The sequence below is a fragment of the Lactuca sativa genome, chromosome 5, assembly GCF_002870075.4.
Source record: "Lactuca sativa cultivar Salinas chromosome 5, Lsat_Salinas_v11, whole genome shotgun sequence".
Classification (NCBI taxonomy): domain Eukaryota; kingdom Viridiplantae; phylum Streptophyta; class Magnoliopsida; order Asterales; family Asteraceae; genus Lactuca; species Lactuca sativa.
Window position 1 is genome coordinate 264408526 of NC_056627.2, and position 25115 is coordinate 264433640.

Genomic DNA, 25115 nt, shown 5'->3' on the forward strand with positions numbered 1-25115 from the left:
TGATATTGAAATAAATGATGATTTTTGAAAGAGTTTGTTGAAAATATGAAGGTAAATGAAGATAATTTTTTGTGTATTTATAATAATAATATTTTTTTTAAAATTGTGACCGTTTGCAAACGGTAAAAAATATGACATTCCAATCAAAAACAGCTCAAAAAAGCCCATTTCCTTCTATTACCACGGTAACGCCTTTTGCCATAACGCCCAAAAACGCAATATGTAGGTGGTGTTGAAGGCGTCATAACGCCTTTTTTTGCATTCCACATGAGAAAAACGCCTAATGACGTTGTCCGCTCCGTGTAGTCTAATAGTCTAATGAACTGTGGTTGTTTTAATGACTATGACAATGTACTTTCTTACATTTTGTGGCAATTTAATGGCAACGTATTTGGGAGTTAACTATGTGATAATTCAAAAAATATAATTTAATATTATATTTAAATTAATAAATTAAATATAATTATATTAATAATTTAATTTTTTAATATAAATATGATAGTAAAATGACTTGGTAAATATGGAATACTTCCAAACCCCTGTATGGCAAAAACCCTATTCTTTAACCCAATTTGTTACAGCTAATTGAAGACTATGGGTTCTGATAATTTCATTAATCATGACTCATAATTCCTTTCAAACCCACTGATATGAACTCGTCGTCTAAACAGCTGGTCGGGCTTGGGTCAGCCCTTGATAAACTAATTCGAAGCTCGAGCCTTCATGACCATATCCCCACCGTTTATCTTCTTCACACCCGCCAAGGATTCCCAGCACAAAGACCCAAGGAGATGCAACTGAGCACCACCAGTCGGGAGCTATCACCGTTCATCTTTCCTCTCTCTTCTATTCCCTCCCCTGGTAAAAGCTACACGACACCCATGCGCACAGCCTTATCCCTCCTCCGCTCTCTTTCTACCTCCCTCCCTCGCCACCACCGCCGTTATCTCCTCATCCAACGCACTTTCCCCCTCTTTAAACCCCATGTTGTAAACCCACCTCGAATTTCACTATTTTGTACTCGTTCCGCGGAACAGTCATCTGTCAGTAATTTCGTCGAGCAATTGGCGGGCGAAGACGAAAACTTGGATTTTGATAAAGATAACGAAGTTTTTAACTTCGATGCCTCTTTCGTGTCGAATGTTGATTCCAAGAATAAACATTTATCTCCGTCTCTTGATGTGAAAGAGTTGGATGAGCTGCCTGAACAGTGGAGGAGGTCTAAGTTGGCGTGGTTGTGTAAGGAGCTCCCCGCGCATAAGCCTGCTACGCTTATTAGAATACTGAATGCTCAGCGGAAGTGGGTTAATCAAGAAGATATGACTTATGTAGCTGTCCATTGTATGCGGATTCGTGAAAATGAGACTGGGTTTAGGGTAAGAGTTCATCTTTTTTTGTTCTTTTCAGTTTTCAGTTCACGTTTTCCTTTATTTACACTGCAGGTATAGTTCTTGATTGTGCAAGATTTTGTGCTTGTTTTCTACTCGCTCTTATAGATAATTAACTTCCAGTTATTGAACTATTTTGCTTTATGTGTGACGCCATTTTGTTGGATCATTTTAGGTCTACAAATGGATGATGCAACAGCACTGGTTTCGTTTTGATTTCTCTCTTGCTACGAAGCTAGCAGATTACATGGGCAAGGAGCGAAAATACTTGAAATGTAGAGAGATATTCGATGATATAATCAATCACGGACTAATCCCTACAGAATACACCTTCCATATTCTCATAATCTCCTACCTTAGTTCATCAAATCGTGGTTGTTTAGATGAAGCATTTGCAATCTACAATCGAATGATTCAATTAGGAGGTTATAGTCCCCGCCTCAGCCTGCACAATTCTCTTTTCAAAGCACTTCTAACTCAGCCTGAGGACTCTTCAAAACACTATCTTCATCAAGCAGAATTCATATTTCATCAAATGGTAACATCTGGATTCAAGATTCATAAAGATATCTACAGTGGGCTTATTTGGCTTCATAGCCATCAAGATAAGATAGATAAAGAAAGAATCACATCACTAAGAGCCGAGATGGAGTTATCTGGATTTGATGAGACCAAAGAAGTGCTTATCTCTATTTTGAGAGCTTGTTCAAAAGAAGGGGATATAAATGAAGCCGAAAAGACATGGGAAAAGCTTCTTAATATCACTCCCACAATTCCCTCTCAAGCTTTTGTGTATAAAATGGAAGTCTATTCAAGAATTGGAGAACATATGAAATCATTCGAGGTATTTAGAGGCATGCAAGAACAATTAGGTTCAGCCAGCATTGCAGGATTTCATAAAATCATAGAAATTTTGTGTAAATCAAACTCTCATGAGCTTGCAGAATCTGTCATGAAAGAATTCATCGAAAGTGGTAAAAAGACATTAATGCCCCCGTTTCTTGATTTAATGAACATGTATTTAACATTACGCATGCACGATAGGTTGGAGTATACTTTCCTTCAGTCCCTTGAGAAATGTCCTCCTAATCGTACCCTTTACAATATATATCTCAAATCACTTGTAGATTCTATGAATTTACAAAAAGCAGAAAAGACACTACGCGAAATGCAAAGTCATGAGGCTGTGGGTGTTGACACTGAATCTTGCAACACCATTTTAAGAGGGTATTTAGATGGTAAAGAGTATGCAAAAGCAGAAAAGATTTATACTTTAATGAAGGAGAAAAAGTTTCACATTGAACCCGATTTGATTGAGAATCTTGAACATGTTTTGAGTTCGAATGAAGAAGCTGTTAAGAACCCTGTAATCTTGAAGCTTAGTAAAGAACAACGAGAAGCTTTGGTGGGATTACTATTGGGTGGTGTACAGATTGAATCAGATGAAAAAGGAAAGAATCATACACTTGTTTTCAAGTTCAATGAGGACTCTGGTGTACATAAGGTGTTAAAGAGACATATTTCCTATGAGTACCATGAGTGGTTGGATTCATCTAATGAACAGTTTACCACTATACCCCACTCTTATTTTGGGTTTTATGCAGACCAGTTTTGGCCACAGGGGCAACCTGCAATTCCTAAATTAATCCATAGGTGGTTATCACCTCGGGTTCTTGCATATTGGTACATGTATGGGGGTTACAAGACATCATCTGGAGATATTTTATTAAAGGTCAAAGGAAGTGAAGATGGAGTTGACCGAATTGTTAAAACCTTACAGAAAAAGTCTTTGACTTGTAAGGTCAAACGCAAGGGGAGAGTGTTTTGGATAGGTTTACTTGGAAGCAATTCAGAATGGTTTTGGAAATTGGTGGATCCATATATTGTTAGGGATTTGAAAGATGTTTTAAAACCAGGGAACATAGCATCAGATCTAAAGGAAGAAGCCCAAAATGTTGAGTTTGATAGAAGTGATTCTGATTATAGTGAAGATGACATCTTGTAGGATTTGTAAAATGTAAACTAACATTGTGTGGCTTAAAAAGAGGCGAGAATAGCTTCATGAAAAGGCAAGTATACTCAATGAAGTTTCTTGACACTAAGGTATGTTTTTATGCATGAAATTATTTCATTCTTTTACTTAAAGTTTTGAACTTTATTGTATGTCATTATTTTGATGCAGGTTGAAAGTGGTAGTGGTGCTAATGCTGCACATTTGAGTCAAGGCACATGCTTTTTTATTGGATTTAGTTGAGGGTATGTATATCTTTTAACACTTCACTAACATCCTAAATTTATGTGACCTCACTTATATGAGGATTGTTTTGTGCATATTTAATCATTACAATTGGAATTTTCTTTCACTATTTATCATGCTTAAAGCCCATTACTTGTTAGGAATAACTGGCACCGAGTTGTAATTGAGGTTCTGCTTTATTTGTTGCTTCAGGTTGTGATAAAGATTATTTATTATTATATATAGTTTAAAAAATATTTTCTAATTATCTACTTTTGACTCTTGAATATTACAATGTTTAACTTCCAAATTCACATGTCAGTACCTTATAAATCAAATGAATTAGGTTATATCTTTCTCACATGACAGAAAGTTATATCTTACTTAGTTCCTTTACAAAAATTTAATAGTAGCGTGTCATTTTAACTACACAAACACCCTTGCAGTTTGATTGAGACGATGATTCCAAACATTTAAATCGGAACAAAAGTCTTGAAAGAGAGAGGATGAAAGTCATTTGGTAAATACGTTGGCATATTGAGACAAAGATGTCACATGCAACACTCGAATTTGACCAATCGTAATTTTGTCCCAAACAAAGTCAATGTTGATCTCAGTATGTTTGATTAAAATCTTTCAACCAGGTTGGAAGACATGTAGACCTCACTACCATTGTCATAATATGTGTTGGGCTGGTGATGAAGCTCATGAAAGAAGATTTTGAAGCTCCGTTTTAGAATCGTGAGGTGTGGCTCATGAAGATCATTCACATAAAGATAGATTTGCTAAACCAAGTATTGATGTTTGGGTCTCCTAGAGTGCGATTAGACTCCGATAGAGAATTAGGTCCATGAGCGGTGTGCCGGAGGCATCACAATAATCTTGGCCAACATGTCAACTAGGGTATGATCAAGTTTGCAGTTGAGCATATTAAACCTCTCAAGGATCTTAGAGTCATACTTATATTGACTTAAGAATATACCATGTTGATCACGGGTAAAAGTGATACCAAGGAAGAAATTAAGACCTCTAAGATTAGTCATAGAGAACTATGTAACACCCGGCAAATTAATACAAAATACAACCAACAAGATTAATTTTTCAACCCACAAAACAAGTAGGTGTACATTTATATTAACATGCTAGAATACAAGTAGTTACCAAAATGATCGTATACCCAAAACTATGCAAATATCCGAGTTGGGCATTACCAAACACCTAACATTTCTTTTATCTCCGGACTACCTCTTTACCTTTACCAACTCTACTCTTATAGGCTCTATTTGATCTTTGAAAGGCACAATGAGTAATAGTTTAGCTTTGCAAGCTTAGTGAATAATAAAAACAACAAAAACAACAAAATGGTGGTAAAAAAACTAACAAAAATCCGAGCAAAAATCTAACCTTCAACAAAGCTAGACAAAAGAAAAGGAGCATGACTGCCATAAAAACAACAAAACTATGGTCAAAAAATAACATGAGGAAGCAAATAGACAAGAAATGTGAGAAGATAAGAAATAAAACATGGTTCTCAAATAGGGATGACAAAAAAGCCCGAACTCGACGGGGAAACCCGAAACCCGATCATTTCGGGTCGGGCAACAGGTCGTTATCGGGTTCGGGACAGGGATTGAGTTATTATCATCCCGATATTTTATATATATATATATATATATATATATATATATATATATATATATATATATATATATATATATATATATATATATTATTATTATAAGAGAACCTTTAATTCACCAATGAAGCAATCAGAGCCCTTGATTGTGTTTTAATCCTAAGTTTTCCACCCTTAGATCAAATTGCTGACATCATCGTCTACAAATAAAATTCAAATACAATTACATTTAATTATAAAATCTATAATATTTATAGAATCTTTAAATCCAATAATTATTTTATCAATTGAAACATATCGTTCTATTTATATACATGATATCAGTTTCTCTAATTAATATTGTTCCTAATTTAACTCCCTTATTTTTAGTTTTTGATTTCCAAATTCAAACATGTTTACATTTTATTTTTTATTATTATTATTTTTAAAACTCATTAAACAAGCATATTAATAATTAAGTTATTAACCTATAAAATCTAATGTAATCCCACTAAATAAACAAATTATTTACGAGTCAAAATTAAAGTCAATATTATTCATAATTTATCTCTCAGTATATCTCACATAAAATGAATCAATTTAAGATAATTGTTTGAATTTTAAAACTGATTAAATAAAAAAGTCAATTAATTTGAAGTTTTGAATTAATATAGTCGATATCTTTTTTTTTGTCCAGATGAATAGCCGAAAATCTCCAAGATGATATCTTAGGATCCCAAAATTTTTAGAAGATAATGATTTCCTTATTAAAAAACACCATATATATATATATATATATATATATATATATATATATATATATATATATATATATATATATATATATATATATATATATATATATACGATTACATTGAAGTTGTTATTCTTATGATTTTGGATTGAGTCATATGATTTACAGTGTTCTTCTTGAGCAATCTTCTTCTCCAATTCTTTTTTCCAAGCTCTTACTTTACTCTATTCTCCTTATTCTTCTTCAATTTCTTGCATTTACTATGTTCTTATTATTTGTTATTATTGTGTTCTTGTTGAGAGGTCATGAAAAAAATTAATCAATCTACTTTAAGCATATTAATTTCATTCATTTAGTTACAGAAACAAAATTATACCCTTTATATCGATTTTTTAATGTGTTGACCTATGTTTGTCAAGGAAAAACCATAAAAGTCGATTTAATGCATGATGACAAAGCTAGTGGCACGAATCAAAAACATGATAAAGAAGTTTTTTATTATTACACTTCAACTTGCATGAACAAAGATGTATCTGTTGTTCCAAGGTTTTCAATAAATCTTTTATACATATTATTATAATCTTCGATAAAAAATTTCTAATTTTATATTATTGAATTTGTTTATATCAATGGTTATAGTTTCAAAATCACCATTATAGTACAAGACTTTACCGACGTGGTGTCACTTACGTTATTTGATCGTGACACAAAGAAACTTCTGGAAAAAAACACACAAGAGTTGCTTCAAAAGTTTAATGAGGTTATCGATATTAACTTCACTTACAAAAAACTAATTTTTACTTTTTGTTTATTTTTATAACCGTTAATTTTTTCATTTTTAGGAGGGTAATATGAAGATTTATCTGTCTTCTTTGAAATTACTTTTGGATAAAAAGTTGGCGTTGAAAATTCAAATTTCTCATTATAGTTTGAAGAACAATGTTTGATGGTTATGAATCTCAAACTTCAATGTTGATAATAAAATCACTGTTGAAATGGAAAAAAAAAATTAACATCGAACAAGTAACATTCTTTTACGAAACATACTACAAACACTACACGTATTAGATTCGTTTTTTATATCTTAGTTGATCAACTAACATATTTTTATGTACTACAAATATAAGCACCGTAATCTGATTCATTTAACGTTTTATCGGCGAAATTCGGATGTCAAGACATATTAAATTTAAAGGTTTTAAATACAATATAACTAAATATAATATTTTAAATACTTTAAAATATTATTAACTTTTAGATTGACATATGAATTTATTCTTTATATTTAGGATGCAGTTTCGTTTACTAGTGAAAACGTCACACTCGCTTTGAATCTTGATAAAAGTATTGCAACAAGTCCACTAACTAAGTGGACATCCTTTAAAAAAGTGTCTAGACATGAAAAATTAAAACACAATTTGGAAGATGTTTACGATGTTGATAATCTGGAAACAATGTCTTCAACCAAACGATCATTAACATCAATGACAGATCGTACTTCCGGAGAAGGCAAGCCAAAACTTTTAATTCCAAAGAAAGAAAAATAATATATGATTTTCATGATTTTATATGAGTAGTTGGGTGATTTGAGTACGTTTGATTTTATCTTATGTTTACATACTATTTGGTTTTTGATTACTTTGTTTCATACTATTCGTTTTTTGGATTAAATTTTGATCATTTGAATACATTTTGGGTTTTATGAAATGTTGAATTATTCATCTATTTGTCTTTCGGGTTTAAACTCATATGAATTTAGAATTTTAATCATTTTTTACTCTATTATTCCGTTTGAATGTGAATTTGTCAGCATTGTTACAATGTTTTTCATTACAATTTCAATATAAATATTAACAAACTACAACTTTTATAAATCTTTTAACCATTCTAAAACAATTATTTATAGTTCCTTGTGAATTTATTGATAAATTTATTAGTAAACATTTACCATTGAATTTGATTAATCGTTAAATTTGTTCGTTTTCTATTGTTAAATCAAGTATAAATGAATTTGAACAATCGTTAAATTTCATATTCTATAATGTAATTTATGCACTAACTAATCAAATAATAGTACATATCTATGTGGTCGGGTACCTCCAAGAAAATAAGCAAACATGTAAATTATATGCAATTTTACAATATTGTAATTTTTTTGCTGGATTTAAATGAACAATTACTTATTTCACTTGATTTAGATTCTTGAATACTCATATAAGGTTGTAATAAAATAAAACTCTGATAAATTAAAAAAATTGTTCAGCTAAACGTTAAAATTTTGAAATTTATTGGAAATTTTGTTATATGCCAAGTTAGGCTTCTTTTTGTGTTGTCATGTTTATTGATTTGACTATGTAGGGTGCATTTGAAGTTTCATTTCTCTACAAGAATGTTAATGTTCACATCCAATTTGAAACAATCACAACTGGTAAACATTCTAAATGATTTTTTCACTTACATTGATCAAAATTGTTATTTTAAGTGGTGTGTTCTCATGGATACTACACCGGTTGTCACTATATAGACCTTCTAGCGGTCTATACAAGAATCATAGCGGCTTTATGAAGAATTTTGCTGCGTTTTCAATGAAGTATCACTCTGTCAACATTCTTCTTTATAGTTATTTCTCTTATTTTTGATATAGATGTGTGTCACAACAATAAGACAAAAAGAGGTGTTAATGGCCATTAAAGATGAACATGTAATATATATTTTAAGAATAAAATATAAAGTGTAAATTGTTGATTTATGATATTTATTTCAATGAAAAATATGTTGTTTGATTGTTAGGTTACATATCTGGTTATTTTTTTTTATTTTTTTTTATAATTTGATTTTGACAAGTTTGATCTAAATTTGATAATTGAAGCAGATAGGAAAGATATGTGCTAACGTTTTGAATTTGCATTGCCCTATAGAAACCAACTGTAGCTTCACAAACCATTCTCTTATATCTTAGTAGGTCTTAACATTTCCCAAAATTCAGCTACAAGAAGTCATGGATGCACTTCTTGAATCAATCCTCTAAACCGAATTTCATTTGTTAGTTGGATGTAGTGACCAAAATGCAAGATTTGTGAAAGTTCATTATTATTTATTAGTGTTAACCTTTAGCAAATTATGAAACTAATATTATATTTTTGTTCATAACATGTTTTTTTTTGTAATAATTTATTTGATCGGAAGATATGTATATGTGATTGGGTGTAGCCTGGAAAATCATATTTTAATTTTTATAAGAAAAAGTTACTTTGAAATTGATATGGTTATGACAATTCACTTTATTTGTAATGTTTATCGAATTTCTTTGCAAAATTTAATGTTGCTGGTACATGTAACAACTTATTGTTGCTTTTGGTCTTACAGAGCTAATATGAAAAAAGCCATATGAGCCTCCATGAGGGTTGGTACACCGAACAAAATCCATTCATAAAGCTACTACACAACATGTTTTAATTAGGAAGTCACATTATGTTGTGATAAAACAAAGATCACATAGATCATTTATGTTAAAAATTACTGTATTAAAAAACCAAATTGCTCTAATATAAATATTAAATATTTATATATAATAAGTTTGGTTAAAAAACTCTAAAAATGAATCTAACTAACATTTTTTAATTAAAATTCAACCTAAGACAAAACTACTTAGTAATGTGATATGTATTTAATTTATGTTTCCCGCGTTTAACACGGGTCATAATCTAGTGTGTGTGTGTGTGTGTATATATATATATATATATATATATATATATATATATATATATATATATATAAAAGCTAGGTTCAAGTATTCTAACTAATTGTTGTACATCTATCGTATGCTATGAGAATGATAAAGAAAATATGTTGTTTGATAATATAAATACGTTCAATCTTACATAACTATTGTTATTAACACACATTCTCACTAATTAAATCGTCTATAAGGTTATTATACACTAATTATTATTATTCTCATTTCTGTCAAAATGTTTTATTAGGTCGTATTCTGTCAGAATGAAAAATGAGTGAAAAACGATGTGTGAGAACAAAAAATAATAATTAACGAGAGTGCATGAAAATGACGATATTGTTGTAAGGTTGAACCTATTCGCATTGCTAAACAACTTATTTTCTTAGTAATTCTCATAACATACGATAGATGTACAATAATTAGTTTGAATAAAATAACCTAAGCCTATATATATATATATATATATATATATATATATATATATATATATATATATATATATATATATATATATATATATATAATGTTCGAATCATTTTGATGTTAATTTCACGCACTCAAAGATAAAATTGTTACCGTGAACAATCTTTTTAGTTATAAACGATCTGGTGTGAATGATCATTTTTTATGCTTTAACGTATTACACTAAACGTTAAATCAAATAATTTTTAATATAACGTCCAATTTATTTTATTAAAGTGATTAATCATATATTTAATTTAAAATGGAGGCTAGAACATGTATTTTTTATAAGACATCGGGGTACCCTAAAACGGAATAAAGATTTCGTTATGAATTGTTGTAAACCCGATAAGATATCCGAAACCCGAAGGAAAAACCCGAAACCCGATGGGGCGCCCCGATAAGATACCTGAAAGATATCGGGGCGAGTTTGGGAAACCATGTCCCGCCTTGCTGCCATTCCTATTCTCAATTGACATGCACCACGCCCATACGAATCCAATGATGGCTCATACCAACTTGCCCTAGCACCGCCTCCTGAAATTTCTTCATCGACACATGCAACCATGAAATCTTCGAAATATCGTGTGCAAGATCAGGGATCTATCCGTTTTTTTTAAATCAACAACGGTACCAGGGAAAACATTACGATAAGGAAAACGGGGGACATTGAGCCAAATGAATTCATTCTTCCATTTTTTAATAGACTCAGGAAGACCCTCTATAAAGATCTTCCCTCGATAACGAAAGTAGAATCATGCACCACTGCTACAAATCCGAAAGAAGTCTTGAAACAAGGCAATAGTGGGCATAATAAGGGAAGCATGACACAACAATTTGAAGCATATTATTTTGGATATGGAATTTGGTTTAAGATCACATGTATGGATCCTATAAGCTTTAATGATTCGCCCAAAAAAGGGCGAAGGAGGAACCCTTAAACCATCTTCAAAGTAATAGAGGTAAAACAATCTTACCGGAAGGAGGATGATCGATCGTCGCAGTAGTATGTATATTTGAAGATCTTGGTGGTGCCCAAGATCTTGGGAAGAAAAAAAACAATATTCAGAATATTGTTTAATCAAGTTTATTTGTTTCGAAATATAAATATGTATATTTGAAGTATTTGGGACAAAAATGGTGTTAAAGTTGTGAAATGAGTGAATTTAGACAATAAATCTTAAGGTACTAAAAAAGATATCAAGATAACACAAAATAACTTGGTTGTTTTGACAATGAAATCAGATAAAAAATCAAGTAAACATGAGAAAATGTTGTAATCGATCAAACCATAGTAAATAAGTAAAAATAAGTGTAAGAACATAGTTATGTACGAGAAAAGCCCTTAATCCTTTTGGATATCCAACATAAAACTTTGGGAGGAGATGAAATCACCCACCTTAGAACTTAAAGTAATAAAAATGAGGTTACAAGTGCTAGCTAATTGTGTTGCAAATGTAAAAGTGCTCAAGTGTCGAGATAAAAAAGGTGAGTGAGATCATGTGTCCGTGAGTGGGGGATCAAGTAGGCTTTTATACATATACTTACTAACAAACATTCTTGGATTTTATGGATCTTCCTTGATCCATGATTGACCCATGTAACACCCAATTTTTAGGTATAAATCTTATGCTTTGCAACATTGTGGTTTTGGGATTTTCCTAGTCACCACGACATGGTCAGCTCATTGCCATGGTTGGGGCTCAAAACCCCAATTCTCGGGCCTTAGGCCTTATTTAAAGGATATGGGGATAAGGTTTTGACCACCCTCAACCTCCATCAACCCTAATTCACTCTCTTTTGTATTTTGAGCCATTTTTGGGATTGTGTCACCTTTTAAAGGAAGAAGAGGAGTTTTGGGAAACAAGGAGGCATCAAACAAGTTCATCACCATATCCTTGTATGCAGGTTCTAGACCTTTGTAAGTCCTCTTAACTAGATGGTTCATTTGATGATTTTTGTGAGAGAGTTTGAAACAAAGTTTGCAACTTTATTACTCTCAAAGGTCCCCAAGAGTGTTATATGTTTTAGATCCGGATTCAAAAGTTGTTATGGAACTTTTGATGCCATGCATGGAACATGGCCTCATTTTCTCACCATTTTGACCTAAGTTGGTGTGTGAGATGCATTGGATATGCATGTCCATAAAGTTACGTTTTTTATAGGTCATTAGGATGCCATGAAGCTTTCTGGAAAGTATTAAGAAATGGAAGGTTGTAGAAAGGTTTATTAGACTTAGAGATGTTAGTAACACTTCAGCTTTGTTGCTAAAGGCTACCATTTATGACATGCTCTCAAAGTGGAATTTGATTCATACTAGCATCAGAGGGTAGGATTATGATGAGTAGTTCTTCAATGAGTTGAAGACTTTGATTACAAATGAAACAAAATATATACACTTTAAGTAATTTAGGAAAAATCACTCGAAGGTTAATCATTTCTTGGATGTTGTTTTCTCACCAGTTACAGTTAACGCTAGTGTTTGTTGCAAAAATCACTCGAAGGTTAATCATTTCTTGGATGTTGTTTCTCAGCTGTTAAACATTGGTGGATCTTCCTATAAGTAATTTACGAAAAAAAACAAGCAAATAAAGTTATGGAGGTATTGGCTGAAGATTTGTTTTGTTTTTGTACTAAATTTATTATTATACTATTTTTAGTTATGTTTTGCTAATTAAATTTTTATATGGTAAAATTTAGGTGAATTTGAGAGTTGTAGCGATTTGAACCAAGAAGTGGGTATCAAACGACCATCTAATACTCGATAGGATTCTTATGTTGCATCTCTATTAAATATCAATAACATATATTCTTCCATTTTTAAAGTACTTGAAGACCTTGGTGAAGATAATAGTGATCATGACCGGAAATATGAAGCAATTCACATCTTAAAGTCATTAAAGTTGTTTGTTCTTTTATCTACATTTGATGGTTTATACACTGGGAGTCACAAATCATTTGAATACAACATTACAAAGAAAAGACCAAACTATCATAAACATCATGAATCAAGCAAGTAGTTGTAAAAAAGCAATTCAAGAAATTAGGGATGTAGGACGTGAACCATTTTTAAGGAATGTTACTTTGTTTTGTGATAAATACGATGTTCAAATCGTGGATATGGAAGATGCAAATTATAATGGAATCAATCATCGAAGAGGTTCATAGGTTAGTAATGTGTGATATTACCAACTTGATTTATTTATTGTGTTTTGTCATTAGCGTATAAAATTTTCTTTTTATTTCCAGGTTACCAATTTGCACCACCATCACATTGATGTATTTAAGGTGATGATTGATATGCAACTTCAAGAGCTTAACCAACGCTTTATGAAGGTAAAACAAAATTATTTCTTTATGTAACTTGTTTGTATACGTCTTTCAAATCCATTGATTTTGATAAACTAATGGAAATAGACACACTTATTCGGGAAGAGTTTCCAACATAAGATGATCAACAAGTTCTTGGAGTGGAAACTAAAAACTACATTAAGGATGTGCGAAAAGATGAATCTTTAATGAGTTGAAGAACACTGGAGAACTTGCCAAAAAGATGGTTAAAGAACAAAATCAATAAATCTTTCCTAAGGTTTATCTTCTTTTGAAACGTGCGTTGGTCTTATTTGTTGCAACGAGTATGGAATGCATATTTTCAGAATTAAAGTTGATAAATTCTGTTGTACACAACAAAATGGGTGATAAGTTTTTTAGTGATAGTTTGTTGTCATATAACTGAAAAATGATTTATAAAGTATTAGAAATAAAATACACGAATGGTCCCTATGGTTTAGAATAATTTACACGGTTGGTCCCTGACTTTTTTTTTATTTAACTCGAACCGTCCTTATATGCTTTTGTTGCACGGTTGGTCCATGTCTGACCTAAAAATACTATTATTTCCTTATTGATTTATATTTTTAATTGGGAAATATCCAATAACGTGATAATATTTTGGGTTAGTTTACGGTTTAATCCCAAATTAAATTTTGTTTACAAAAAAGACAGATTACCGGCTAAAACTTCGGAATAACCCTTCATGGCTGGTTTCATAGATTTAGCCAGTATCTTGTCTTTTTTCGTTAATTGATCAAAATTTTGAGGTTTTTTCATTAATTGATCAAAATTTTGGGTCTTTTTCATTATTTTTTACCAATAACCAAAATATTGGGACTTTTCTGAAGATTACCTTGAAATTTTAATGTATATTATATGATCTAAGTGTAACACCCATTTCCCAGAATGGATCAGTGGATGATATAGAGGAGTCTAAGGCATGGGTTTTGAGGAAAACAATATGCCATGAAGTGATGTATGGAGTGTCACGACGTGACATAGATGTTAAGGAATGTGTGTTTCGAATGAGCACCACGACGTGGCGAGTATGGCAGCCCAAGCCCACAGATTTTAGGGTTTCTTCCATATTTAAGCACCTTAACTCCCACCTCAAGGCATCCTCTTCAGCCTCTATCTTCCTAAAACGAAACCCTAGCCCCTCTTTCATGGTTTGAGCTTGGTGATTTGATTTTGAAGTTGTTACTCTTGTCTTAGTGAAGCTTTTGAAGGAAGGAACTCATTCTTGGTGCAAGGAAGCATAGAGCAATACTAGATCTATCATTTTCTTCAAGTTTTTGGACCTTTGGAGGTAAAAATATTGCACCTTGACCTTGTGCTTTCAAGATTCATGTTTAAGGTCTCAAATGAATGGTTTTGGTTCCTTTTTGGAAGCTCTTGTAGTTTGAGGAAACTCCATAGTTTGTCATGGTACTCTTGTGGTCATGAAATTATGTTTAATGGAGAAAAGGTCTTGGATTGAGTGTTATTGGTCCCATGTTCAAGTTTTGGTCATATTAAGAGATTTATGGATTTAGGGTTTAAGATCTTGCCTTGGAGTAGAGTCTTAATGAATAAAGTTGGAATCTTTATCCATTAAGTCATTGAGAAGAAGTAGATATGGAAGTATGAGCCTAGATTTTCTAGGATTAATCTCTTAATGAGAAAAATGACATTTTCCATCGGCCATGACGTGACCAATGGATAGCCACGACGTGGTGAAGTTTAGAACCGCGATTGTCTTGGGTTGCTGATTGAGAATTTATCTGTCTTTTTGTTATTCGGTTTGCGGGTTTGAGTAGTGCAAGGTGTGAGGATGTTGTTGACTTGTTGTGCTTCTTCGGTTCTTCAGTTCATGTGAGTTTCTCAACTATGCCATGTATCCCATTGTATATCATTTACATGATAGGATAGAGGTACTATTAGGAGATAAGTATTCTAGTGGCTAGGATAACTCCTTTTGTTATGGGTGTGTAGTTTAGGACATTCAGTGTCTTGGTATGCTAGATTGGTAGAGTCGTATCTATTGATAGTATGATATTGTTAGGGATTATGTCTGGTTAGGGTAATTGGGGTAGGCCAGCTATCGGGATATGTATGACTGACCAGTGAAGGACTTGATTGAGAAGTGGTCAATGGTTGGGTAACTAGGGAAGGCTAGTTGCTAAGGGTATGGATATGCTAGAATATGTTATGCGTTTATGTTATATGGTTAGGTGGTAATGTTATCTTTAGGTTCTATGTAGTTTAAGTTGGATAGCTTGAGAACTCTTGGTCTAATGCATGCTTGTGATGTTCTTGTCTGATTGTTTACTCTCGGGTGGGTCATCCATTCGACTGCCTATCTGATCCCTGACTATATATGACTTTATGTATGGTATGAAATACCATGGGGGTAATCCAGGACAACCGTATGAAAGACTATGGGGGTAGCCCATGACAACTGTATGAAAGACCAACGGGGGTAGCCCATGGCAACCGTATGAAAGACCATGAGGGTAGCCCATGACAACTGTATAAAAGACCATGGGGGTAGTCAATGGTACCGATAAGGAGGACCAGGGTGGGGCCCTTGGCAACGGAGTTAGGGCTGGGCCCGTTATGTTTGATATATATATATATATATATATATATATATATATATATATATATATAATGCGGATATGAGATATGATTGTTCGGTTATAGAGCCAAGGTTTGCTTGGATGCATTGTACGTATGGTGGAATATGTGGTATACTTGAGAACTCACTAAGCTTTATGCTTACAGTTGTGGATTATACATTTTGCAGGTCGTTTGTGAGAAGGGTTCGACAAGACTGTACACAGGCATCGAAGATATTCGTTTCCGCAGTTTTGTAAACTTAACTATGATATTGTATAGTTTAAATCAAATGAATGTTACTTAGGGGCTATTTGATAGTTGCTGACTGAGTTAGATCTGACTGAGCCAGGACCTGACTGGGTCTGAAGCTCTAACTGTATTTGTTTCTGACTGAAACTATATTGTTTGATTAAGCATCTGATTGACTGTGTTGACTATAAAAAATGACCATTTTACCCTTTTATTTTGTTTTATGCCGGGTAAAATGAATCTGTTTAATAAAATATTTGGATAAAATTGATGAATAATCATACAACATCAAATTAAGCATAAATAATTTTAAAGTCTGTAAACACAATGTTATCAAAGTCTATACACAACAAATGTTACCAAAGTCTATATATGATTGTAAACAATCACACTAGATCTACACCTAACCATTGCTTTATGTTTGCCCTTTCCTACATAACTCTTCAAACTTACAACCTTTATCATTAGTAGCATGAATTGGCCAAAAGTTATAAACCATAATCTTATTTTTCTTTCACAACCACATTTGTTTTTCTTTAAAACATCAACAAATGTCATATAATCTGTAAATAAACAAAGTAAACAGCAAGATCCATTGACAAGCTTGTCGATGACTTTTGAAATAAACACTGTAAACAAAAATCATATTTATGAATCATGATCATTAAACTCAAATTCACAACCAAAAAATAATCATTTCACACCAAAAATAATGATCCCAAATCATCCCTGAAGCCTTTACCCCACAATCATACATCATTCCAGTAAACAAATTGCCCTATTTCGAACCCAATTAAGCTCAAGTTTTTTTCAAATTAAAAAATCAGGGCAAGAAAAACTGAATCAGACCTTTAGTAGCTTTGAGAAAATGAGCCATCACAGATGATGGATTCTTGGGCAATCAAGATGTTGGTTCATGGAGAAGCATCGAACCGTTGAACAACATAGGAACAGAGAAGTAAAAGAAGCATGGTCGATGTAAGATGGTGCTGATGGTCGACGACGAAGAAGCAAAATCAATGTTGAAGAGAGCTGATGGTCGTGAATGGTGATGATCAATAGAGAAGAAGTATAGAACAGTGAGAGGAGAACAGAGAAAATATGGTCAGTAACAAAGAGATTGAGAGCGATGAGAGAGACTCGATGGATATTGGGTTAAGGCTCCTTTTGATATACTGTATTGGTGGCATTGGAGGAGGAAATCGATAGACTATAAGAGGAGTGGCAGAGAAGTCTAGAGCGGTGAAGGAGAAGGAGAGCGATGGAGGTGGTTCGCATAGAGCTAATGAGAAGGAGAAGGACAAACGAGGGAATAAGGGTGTATACGATTCAGTCAACATCTTTTTTTAGAGGACTCGGTAAGAACTATGGGGACCGGGTAAGAGGGTAAAAAGGCCACTATCAAACATTCTTACTGGACCGAGTAAGAAATAATCTCTTACTGGACCCAGTAAGAAGTAAATCAAACAGGCCCTTAATGGTTTGAAATAAAGGTTTTAATTATTGATTGAATTTTTAAATCCAAAAATCTCTTTTTAACTTTTGGGACGTTACACTAAGTTAATATATACGTTTCCTCGTCTTCTTTCTTGCTCTTTTTCTAGGCTCACCGTGTGTTTTCGTTGTCGTCGTCGAAACCAACAACAGAAAGCCCACTCACAATCATTGTTAACTCCATTGATTTTCCAAAATCATCCATTCACAACTCTGCTATCATCTTTCAATTTGTAAAGCTCTGTTCTGAATTGACTCCTAGTTTGAGACGGTGGCTCGAAGGTCGGTTATTATAAGGATTATGGCTCTTGGTAAGGTAATATCTAGTCCCTTTTGGGTGCGGGTGATGTATTAGAAGTGATCCGGGTGTTCAGTTCGTGTTTTGGAGCCGAGGGGTATTTCGGTAAAGTGGCAGTTCGGGCTTTTGTGGAAAATGGAATTTTGTTTGGAAGGTCTTAAGAAAGGTTTGAGATTTTAGAAGTGTAGGGTTTCTTGTCACCTTTCCGTGGATATAAGGATCGTCGAAAATGGATTTATAACGAAGAAGTTATGGCCTTCGAAAGTTTAGTAGTTTCAGGCTTAGCCGAGTACGCTGGGCGTACTAGTGAAGAAGGCGGTACGTTGGGCGTACTGAGCAGGAGGATCGTGAATGTTCCCCGGAGTACGCTGGGCGTACCATATGTACGCTGGGTGTACTCCAGTTAGATCTGAACCCTATTTTAGGGTCTTGGACCCTATTTAAACTCCTAATCTCATAAATTAACCCTAATATCTTCAGCCTCCACCCCTCTAAACCCTAGAAATCGCCCCTTAGCCCTCATTTGAGTGATTTTGGAGCTTGGAGGGCCATTAAAGGAGTATTTTGGGTGCTTTGAAGAAGAAGGTGTCTAGAGAAGAAGCAAGGGATTGAAAAGAGCTTGTAGATCCAGAGGTTTCACATCATTTCCAGCCTATTGAAGGTATAAAGTTCTCATCTTGGTGCTTCTACTACATAGATCTAGGTTCTCATGGATATCGTCCCTTTTTGGTTTCAAGAACGGATTTTTATGGTGCAAATTCATTTCTAGACTTAGGGTTGCCACCCATAAAGCTATTTGAGTTCCTTAGGCAAGAAAGTTTCCATCTTGGAGGTCTTATTGGGTTCATGCAAGAGTTATGGTCATTTTCATGGAAGTAGATTGCTATACTTTGAGTTTGGATTCATGTGGGTCATATGAGTCACCAAGTTAGTGACTTTGTGGATTAAGACGTTAAGTAGAGCTCAGATATGTAATTTGGTCCCTTGGTTTGAAGCATTAAGCACTTAATGGACTTTGGGTTGGATCTGTTTGTACGCTGGGCGTACTATGTAGTACGCTGCGCGTACAACCCATTTGTCCATTACGCTAAGCATACAGAAGAGGTATGTTGGGCGTACGCTCTAAGGAGGATTTGGGCCTTAGTGGACTTCAGACCTGTGGGCCCTAAAGGTTTTGGGTCTGGACTTGCGGTTTGTTGGGTCTGAATGTATCTTGGGCCAATATTGGAATAGTTGGTCCTATTGGGCCTTATGGCCCAATATAGAAATGGACTTCACATTTGTGGGCCTCGGTTTGGGCCAATTCTTAGACTAGGTTGTTGTGGGCCTTCGTAGGCCAATTGGGGTCTGGATTATTGACTAAGGAGAATATTGGGCTTTAGTATAAGGTCCATTAGAATGGTGCGAGCCTAATTTGGAAAATTAGGCCATTGATGGTTTTATGGACATTATAATGTTGAACTTTTGTTTTGGGTTTGGGCCTTAGTTTTGGGATCATATTGGGCCAGGGGTAAAAGGGTCATTTTACCCCATGGATGGATTAAGGATTATGGTATGGGACCCAATTTCTAATTGGGCATATTGATTGGTAGTGACAGCTCGGGAAGCTGGCAGGGCAACAACTAAAGAATTCATGCGGGAAGCTTCTGCAGTGCGAGGTGAGTCTTCTCACCATACCAATGGGTCTAAGGCACCAAGGCCGGCCCATTTTATGTTATGTGGTATACTAGTTGTAGTAGAGATATGTGGTATGGTAGTTAGCTTTATGCTAAGTGGTATGCTAGTGCTTATATGATATGTGTTATGCTAGTTGTCTTTGTGATACTTGCATGGAAGACCCCGGGGGGAGCTTGTGGCATTGGATGTAAGACCATGTGGGGTAACCTATGGCAGTCCTAGGTAAAGACCATGTGGGGTAGCCCATGGCAGTCTTAGGTAAAGACCATGTGGGGTAGCCCATGGCAGTCCTAGGTAAAGACTATGTGGGGTAGCCCATGACATTGGATGTAAGTCCATGTGGGGTAGCCCATGGCTTTCTTAGGTTTTATGTATGCATGACTTATGTGGTACATGTAGCTTTTATAGCTAACAGGATATATGTTATGTGGATTGTGTGTATGGTATGCTCTGGGAAACTCACTAAGCTTCGTGCTTACAGGTTTTCTTTATTGTTTCAGGTATCATCGTTTTGAAAAGGAAGGGATCGAACTGATCACAGTGCACACACCTACGATTTCCGTCATGAATGATTTTGGGATGGACTCTGATAAATGTTTTACTTAATGATGATTTGAAATGTTTTAAATAAATGGTATCAATGTTTTAGCTATATTAAAAATGAAATTTTTACCCTTGATTTTTGGGTCGTTACACAATCTCCAATTGAAGAAAGGAGAAAATCTTTGCTGATCATGTGGATGTTCCTATTACCTAACCATGACTCGAACCATGGTTCCAACACTCGGATGTTCCTATTAGCTACCCATGAATCGAACAATGATTCCAACCCATACACTAATGGTGTTGGCCATACTGTTGTTAACAACAAAAGATGAATCCCACAAGGTTTAACGACTGATACCCTGGCTCAAGTCTTACTTGACCCTCGTTTTCCTACAAAAGGGCTAGAAAACCATGAAGAATGAACCATCGTGCTTAAAAAATCAACATGGGTAAAAAATAACATTTCTCCTTTCCTTATTTGGAGATTAAAAGATGATCTTAGAGTTGTGAGCAGATGATTTTGGAAAATCGATGGAGTTAACGATGCTTATGAGTGAGCTTTTTGTTGTTGGGTTAGACGATGACGAGAAAACACACAGTGAGCCTAGAAAGAGCGCAATAAAGAAGATGGGGAATGGTACATATTAACTTAGATCATATAATATGTTGGATTAGGTGTCTAAGCCCATAACTATAACTGGTATAAACTTGAATTGGTGGTAGCGTAGTCCTTTTGGGTTGCCCTCAAACCTAGCAATTGAATATGATAACTTTTAGAGAGAGAGAGAGAGATAATGATTTATTAATTTATTATATGGTTAATAAAATTAATTAGAAATCAAAATAAATAATTTGTTAATATATTATGAGAATAATATATTAATTGGAAATAATATTATCTAATTAATAATTAACTAAAAATTAATTGGATTAATTTTGGGATTAATTGAATTAATTAAAAATAGGAGGACTAAATGTGACAATGTTCAATAGTTGAGCATTGAGGAATTCTAGAACCTCCTATAAAGAGGGGGAACGAAATATAGAATGTTTCTAGGGTTTCCTTGGGCTCTAAGGGTGCCGTGGATGCCTTACAGAGGAAGTTAAGAGATTAATGTTATCTTGAAGATACATGCTTTATCCAATATCTTCCTAACACCTATATAAACCCCTCTTCGGGTTTAATTTCGTCCATGCCTTATTCCTTAGAGGAAATTCCAATTTTTTGCTTCTATTCTCCTCTTTCTTCTTACGTCCCTTGGTTGCTAGGGTTTGAGTGTGAACCATTAGAGGCACGACACTTGTGACACTTGCTACCAAAGGTTTTCAAGTAAGGATTCAAGATTGTTTATAATAACAATCTTAAATGTATGTTTCTCCAATCCTATTTGTATATTTTGATTATATGCTAGTGTTCTATGGTTTCTATTTTGTTGTTCAAAGTTGTATGTTCAATTTGAGAAAACATAGATCTAGTATTGGGGTTGCATGCACACATATGATTTTATATGTTTTGCATAATACCCATCATAATATACATTAGTTTAAAGGTAATCTTCAGAAAAGTCTCAATATTTTGGTTATTAGAAAAAAAATAATGAAAAAGCCCCAAAATTTGGATCAATTAACGAAAAAAACGAGATAGTGGCTAAATCAGTGAAACCGGCCACGAAGGGTTATTCCGAAGTTTTAGCCGATAATTTGTCTTTTCTTTGTAAACAAAATTTAATTTGGGATTAAACCGTAAACTGACAAAAAATATTATGACTTTATTGGATATTTCCCTTTTTAATTAGTTTTATTATTGATGTATTTATTTATTTATTTCTTTTTATATTTATTTAATGGGACGCACTATTCTACACAAACCCCACCTAAAACCGGTAACCACCGCTATCTCCGACAACAACCACCACCTCCGTAACAACCACACATCCTTATGTAACCTTGCTATTTCCTTGTTGATTATCAAGAACAATCCCACAATCAAACATTATTTTACCTTATGTTCATAAAAGAAAAACAAGAACAATGAAGATAGAATGCATCATCGATCTCAATTTGGGAGCAAACTGATTGACTACGAATCAAACAAGTAAAATTAAGCTTGAATGTTGATTGTAATCAAAGAATATAAAGATGAGACAAACTGATTGACTGCAAAATTGTGTTGGGCTTTATATCGTCAGAATTTCTTTTGAGATCTGGGATGGGGTTTGAGAACGTAAGGTCAAGAACAATGTTGGGTTTTCTATTCATCGGAACGGTAGGCAAAACAATTATTAGGTTTCCAGTGAGAGAAGAATGAGGCATCGTCGATCTCAACTTGGGAGGATAGTTGATCTAGATTCGGAAGAAGAGGAAAAAATGTGTGAGATTGAAAAATCGAGAGGAAAGGAAAAAGGGGAAAGATGAAAGTTCAATCAGAAACTTGGTTTTTAGTTGCAGGTCTTGTTGGAAACCTCCATTATTACAACTATCATCTTCATCTCTTGTAAGAGATTCAGTTCACTTGAAAACAACCCATGCATTCCATATGAGAAGAAGATCAATGAAGAAGATGATATTTGAAACCCCATATGAGAAGCAAATCGACAATGCTATCCAAGTTCTACTTCCCCAAAACGCCAACCCTTACTCATCTCTCACCCCTCACTCAGCTGCCTGAAAGTCCATTATCGGCTTAAGTACGTCCATAATCAAATGAATTACTATAAAAGAAATGATAAGAGCCAGAGGAAGTGATATATCTAAGAAGAAGGACAACCAAAAGAAACATCTCATAACTCAACTTCGATCAATGGTTGAGTTCTTAAGCTTCCGTCCACACAGATTCCAGAGAGCTTGATGAATCTATCTAGACCTATAATAGGTGTTTCAAAGAGCCGGTGAATCTCTTAAGAGTGGAAGACAACCATATATAAATGAATTATTGTAAAATAAAGGATGAGAGCCAGGGGAAGTGATAGATATACGAAGAAGGCCAACCACAAGAAACATCTCACTCGACTTCGATCAATGATTGAGTTCTTAAGCTTTTAACCACATGGATTCCGGCGAGCTTGATGAATCTATCTAGACCTATAATAGGTTTTTCAAAGAGTTGGTGAAGCTCTTAAGAATGGAAGACAACCATAGCTTCCATATGTCTCTCTCTCTTTTTCTCTCTCTCTCTCTCTCTCTCTCTCCTTCTCTTACTAAGAAGGTGAGGGTATTATGGGTGTGGCATTCCGAGAAGTGTCGTAGATAAGAACTATTCTTTGCACTAGTAAAATTAGAAAGGTGAAGGAGAAATAGATTTATGGATTGAAGAGGTGGTGTAATCCGTAATTGGTGAATGGTGAGGGTAGGCCCATTCAACTACTCTTTGAGCTCACTAGAGAAACCAAATGAGGTGAGGAGGCTATTTGGTTGGAAAATACATAAGGGACCAGGTGGTGCGGTAATATGGTTATACATGTGCATTGGATGGTTGTACGTCCTTAGTAATTGTATAATAATAAAAATATAAATGAATGATAAAGATTTTCAAAAATCTTAAAAATAAAATGTAAGGGTAAACTAGTCATTTTATATATGTTAGGGACCAACGACGTAACAAAAGCAAACCATAGGAACCGTCCAAGTTAAAAAATGTTAGAGACCAATCATGCAAATTACCCAAATTCACAGAGACCATTCATGTAATTTACTCAAGTTTTAGTAATGATACATTTGTGAAAATATATCAAGATATAAGACCTCGTTTAGGTACAATTGTAGGAACTTTAGATCTTTTTTTTTTCTTACACGACCCAACCTAGACCCGTAACTAGTATTCATGTGCACATATCCTGTCATTTGGCTCCATCGTTCTATCATCCAACTCTTCACCTTTGTGTGCATAGATCCTGACATTTGGATCGATCAATGTTGAGACTGGATTGCACTACAATATGCCAAATTCCTAAAGTATATTTTTCGACGTTGGTATATTTTCTCTTATTTCATGAATTTCTATTATGTCATCCCTAATAATGATCAAGTCATCCATATAGACCAACACAATTGCCAATTTTCTTTCTCTTTATTTGATGAAAAAACTTGAGTTACTTTGCGTCATTGAATCACTGCTTCAAGTAAGAAATTTAGCAATCTTACCATACCGAAATCTTGGTGTCTACTTTAATCCATTAAAAATATTTTCTCAGATTGCTCACATAAATAGGACTAACTACATCCTCATAAACCTTTTGGTTGATTTAATTATGTAGACCCTCGATCCAACTCTCCATTCAAAAAAGCGTTTTCATATCCCTCTGCCACAATTTCTAGTCTTCACTTTCCGCAAGGGCTAGCACGACCCATACAATAATGAACTATGATATTGGACTAGACATTTCATCATAGTATAATATATATCATTGTGAGAGCCCTCGAGCATTAGGCAATCCTTGTGTCTCTCGATTAATGCATCCGGACGACACTTTATTTTGTATGAATCATTAACAATAAATGGGTTTGATATATCTTGGTTTTGCCGGTTCCCACGTATGACTATGCTCAAATGTTGTAACTTTTTCTTCCATCGCTTTATTCCAAATTGAGTTTTGTGGTGCTTCTTCACACATCTTCGTCTCTTTTACACTATTATGATATGATTACATTAGCATACTTAGAATCTGGATTCAAGATTATTTCCGTTTACCTATGTTATGGAGGAAGTGATTCAGTTTCACCTACTTTG

At 34.0% G+C, this 25115-nt stretch overlaps 1 protein-coding gene across 3 annotated transcripts; it reads left to right on the plus strand.

Moving 5' to 3' along the window:
- Positions 1–624: 624 nt before the first annotated feature.
- LOC111877924 (pentatricopeptide repeat-containing protein At2g15820, chloroplastic) lies at positions 625–4741 on the plus strand. 3 transcript variants are annotated; one of them, XM_023874434.3, is made up of 4 exons: positions 625–1376; positions 1564–3491; positions 3571–3644; positions 4269–4741. In XM_023874434.3, exons 1-2 carry the CDS (start codon positions 651–653, stop codon positions 3391–3393), a joined length of 2556 nt encoding a protein of 851 aa, XP_023730202.1. In that variant the 5' UTR covers positions 625–650; the 3' UTR covers positions 3394–3491; positions 3571–3644; positions 4269–4741. The 3 variants fall into 3 exon arrangements, with proteins under 3 accessions (XP_023730202.1, XP_042758796.1, XP_023730198.1); XM_042902862.2 differs by lacking the exon at positions 4269–4741 and adding an exon at positions 4071–4246; XM_023874430.3 differs by lacking the exon at positions 4269–4741 and having other exon boundaries at positions 3571–3754.
- The last annotated feature ends 20374 nt before the right edge of the window (positions 4742–25115 follow it).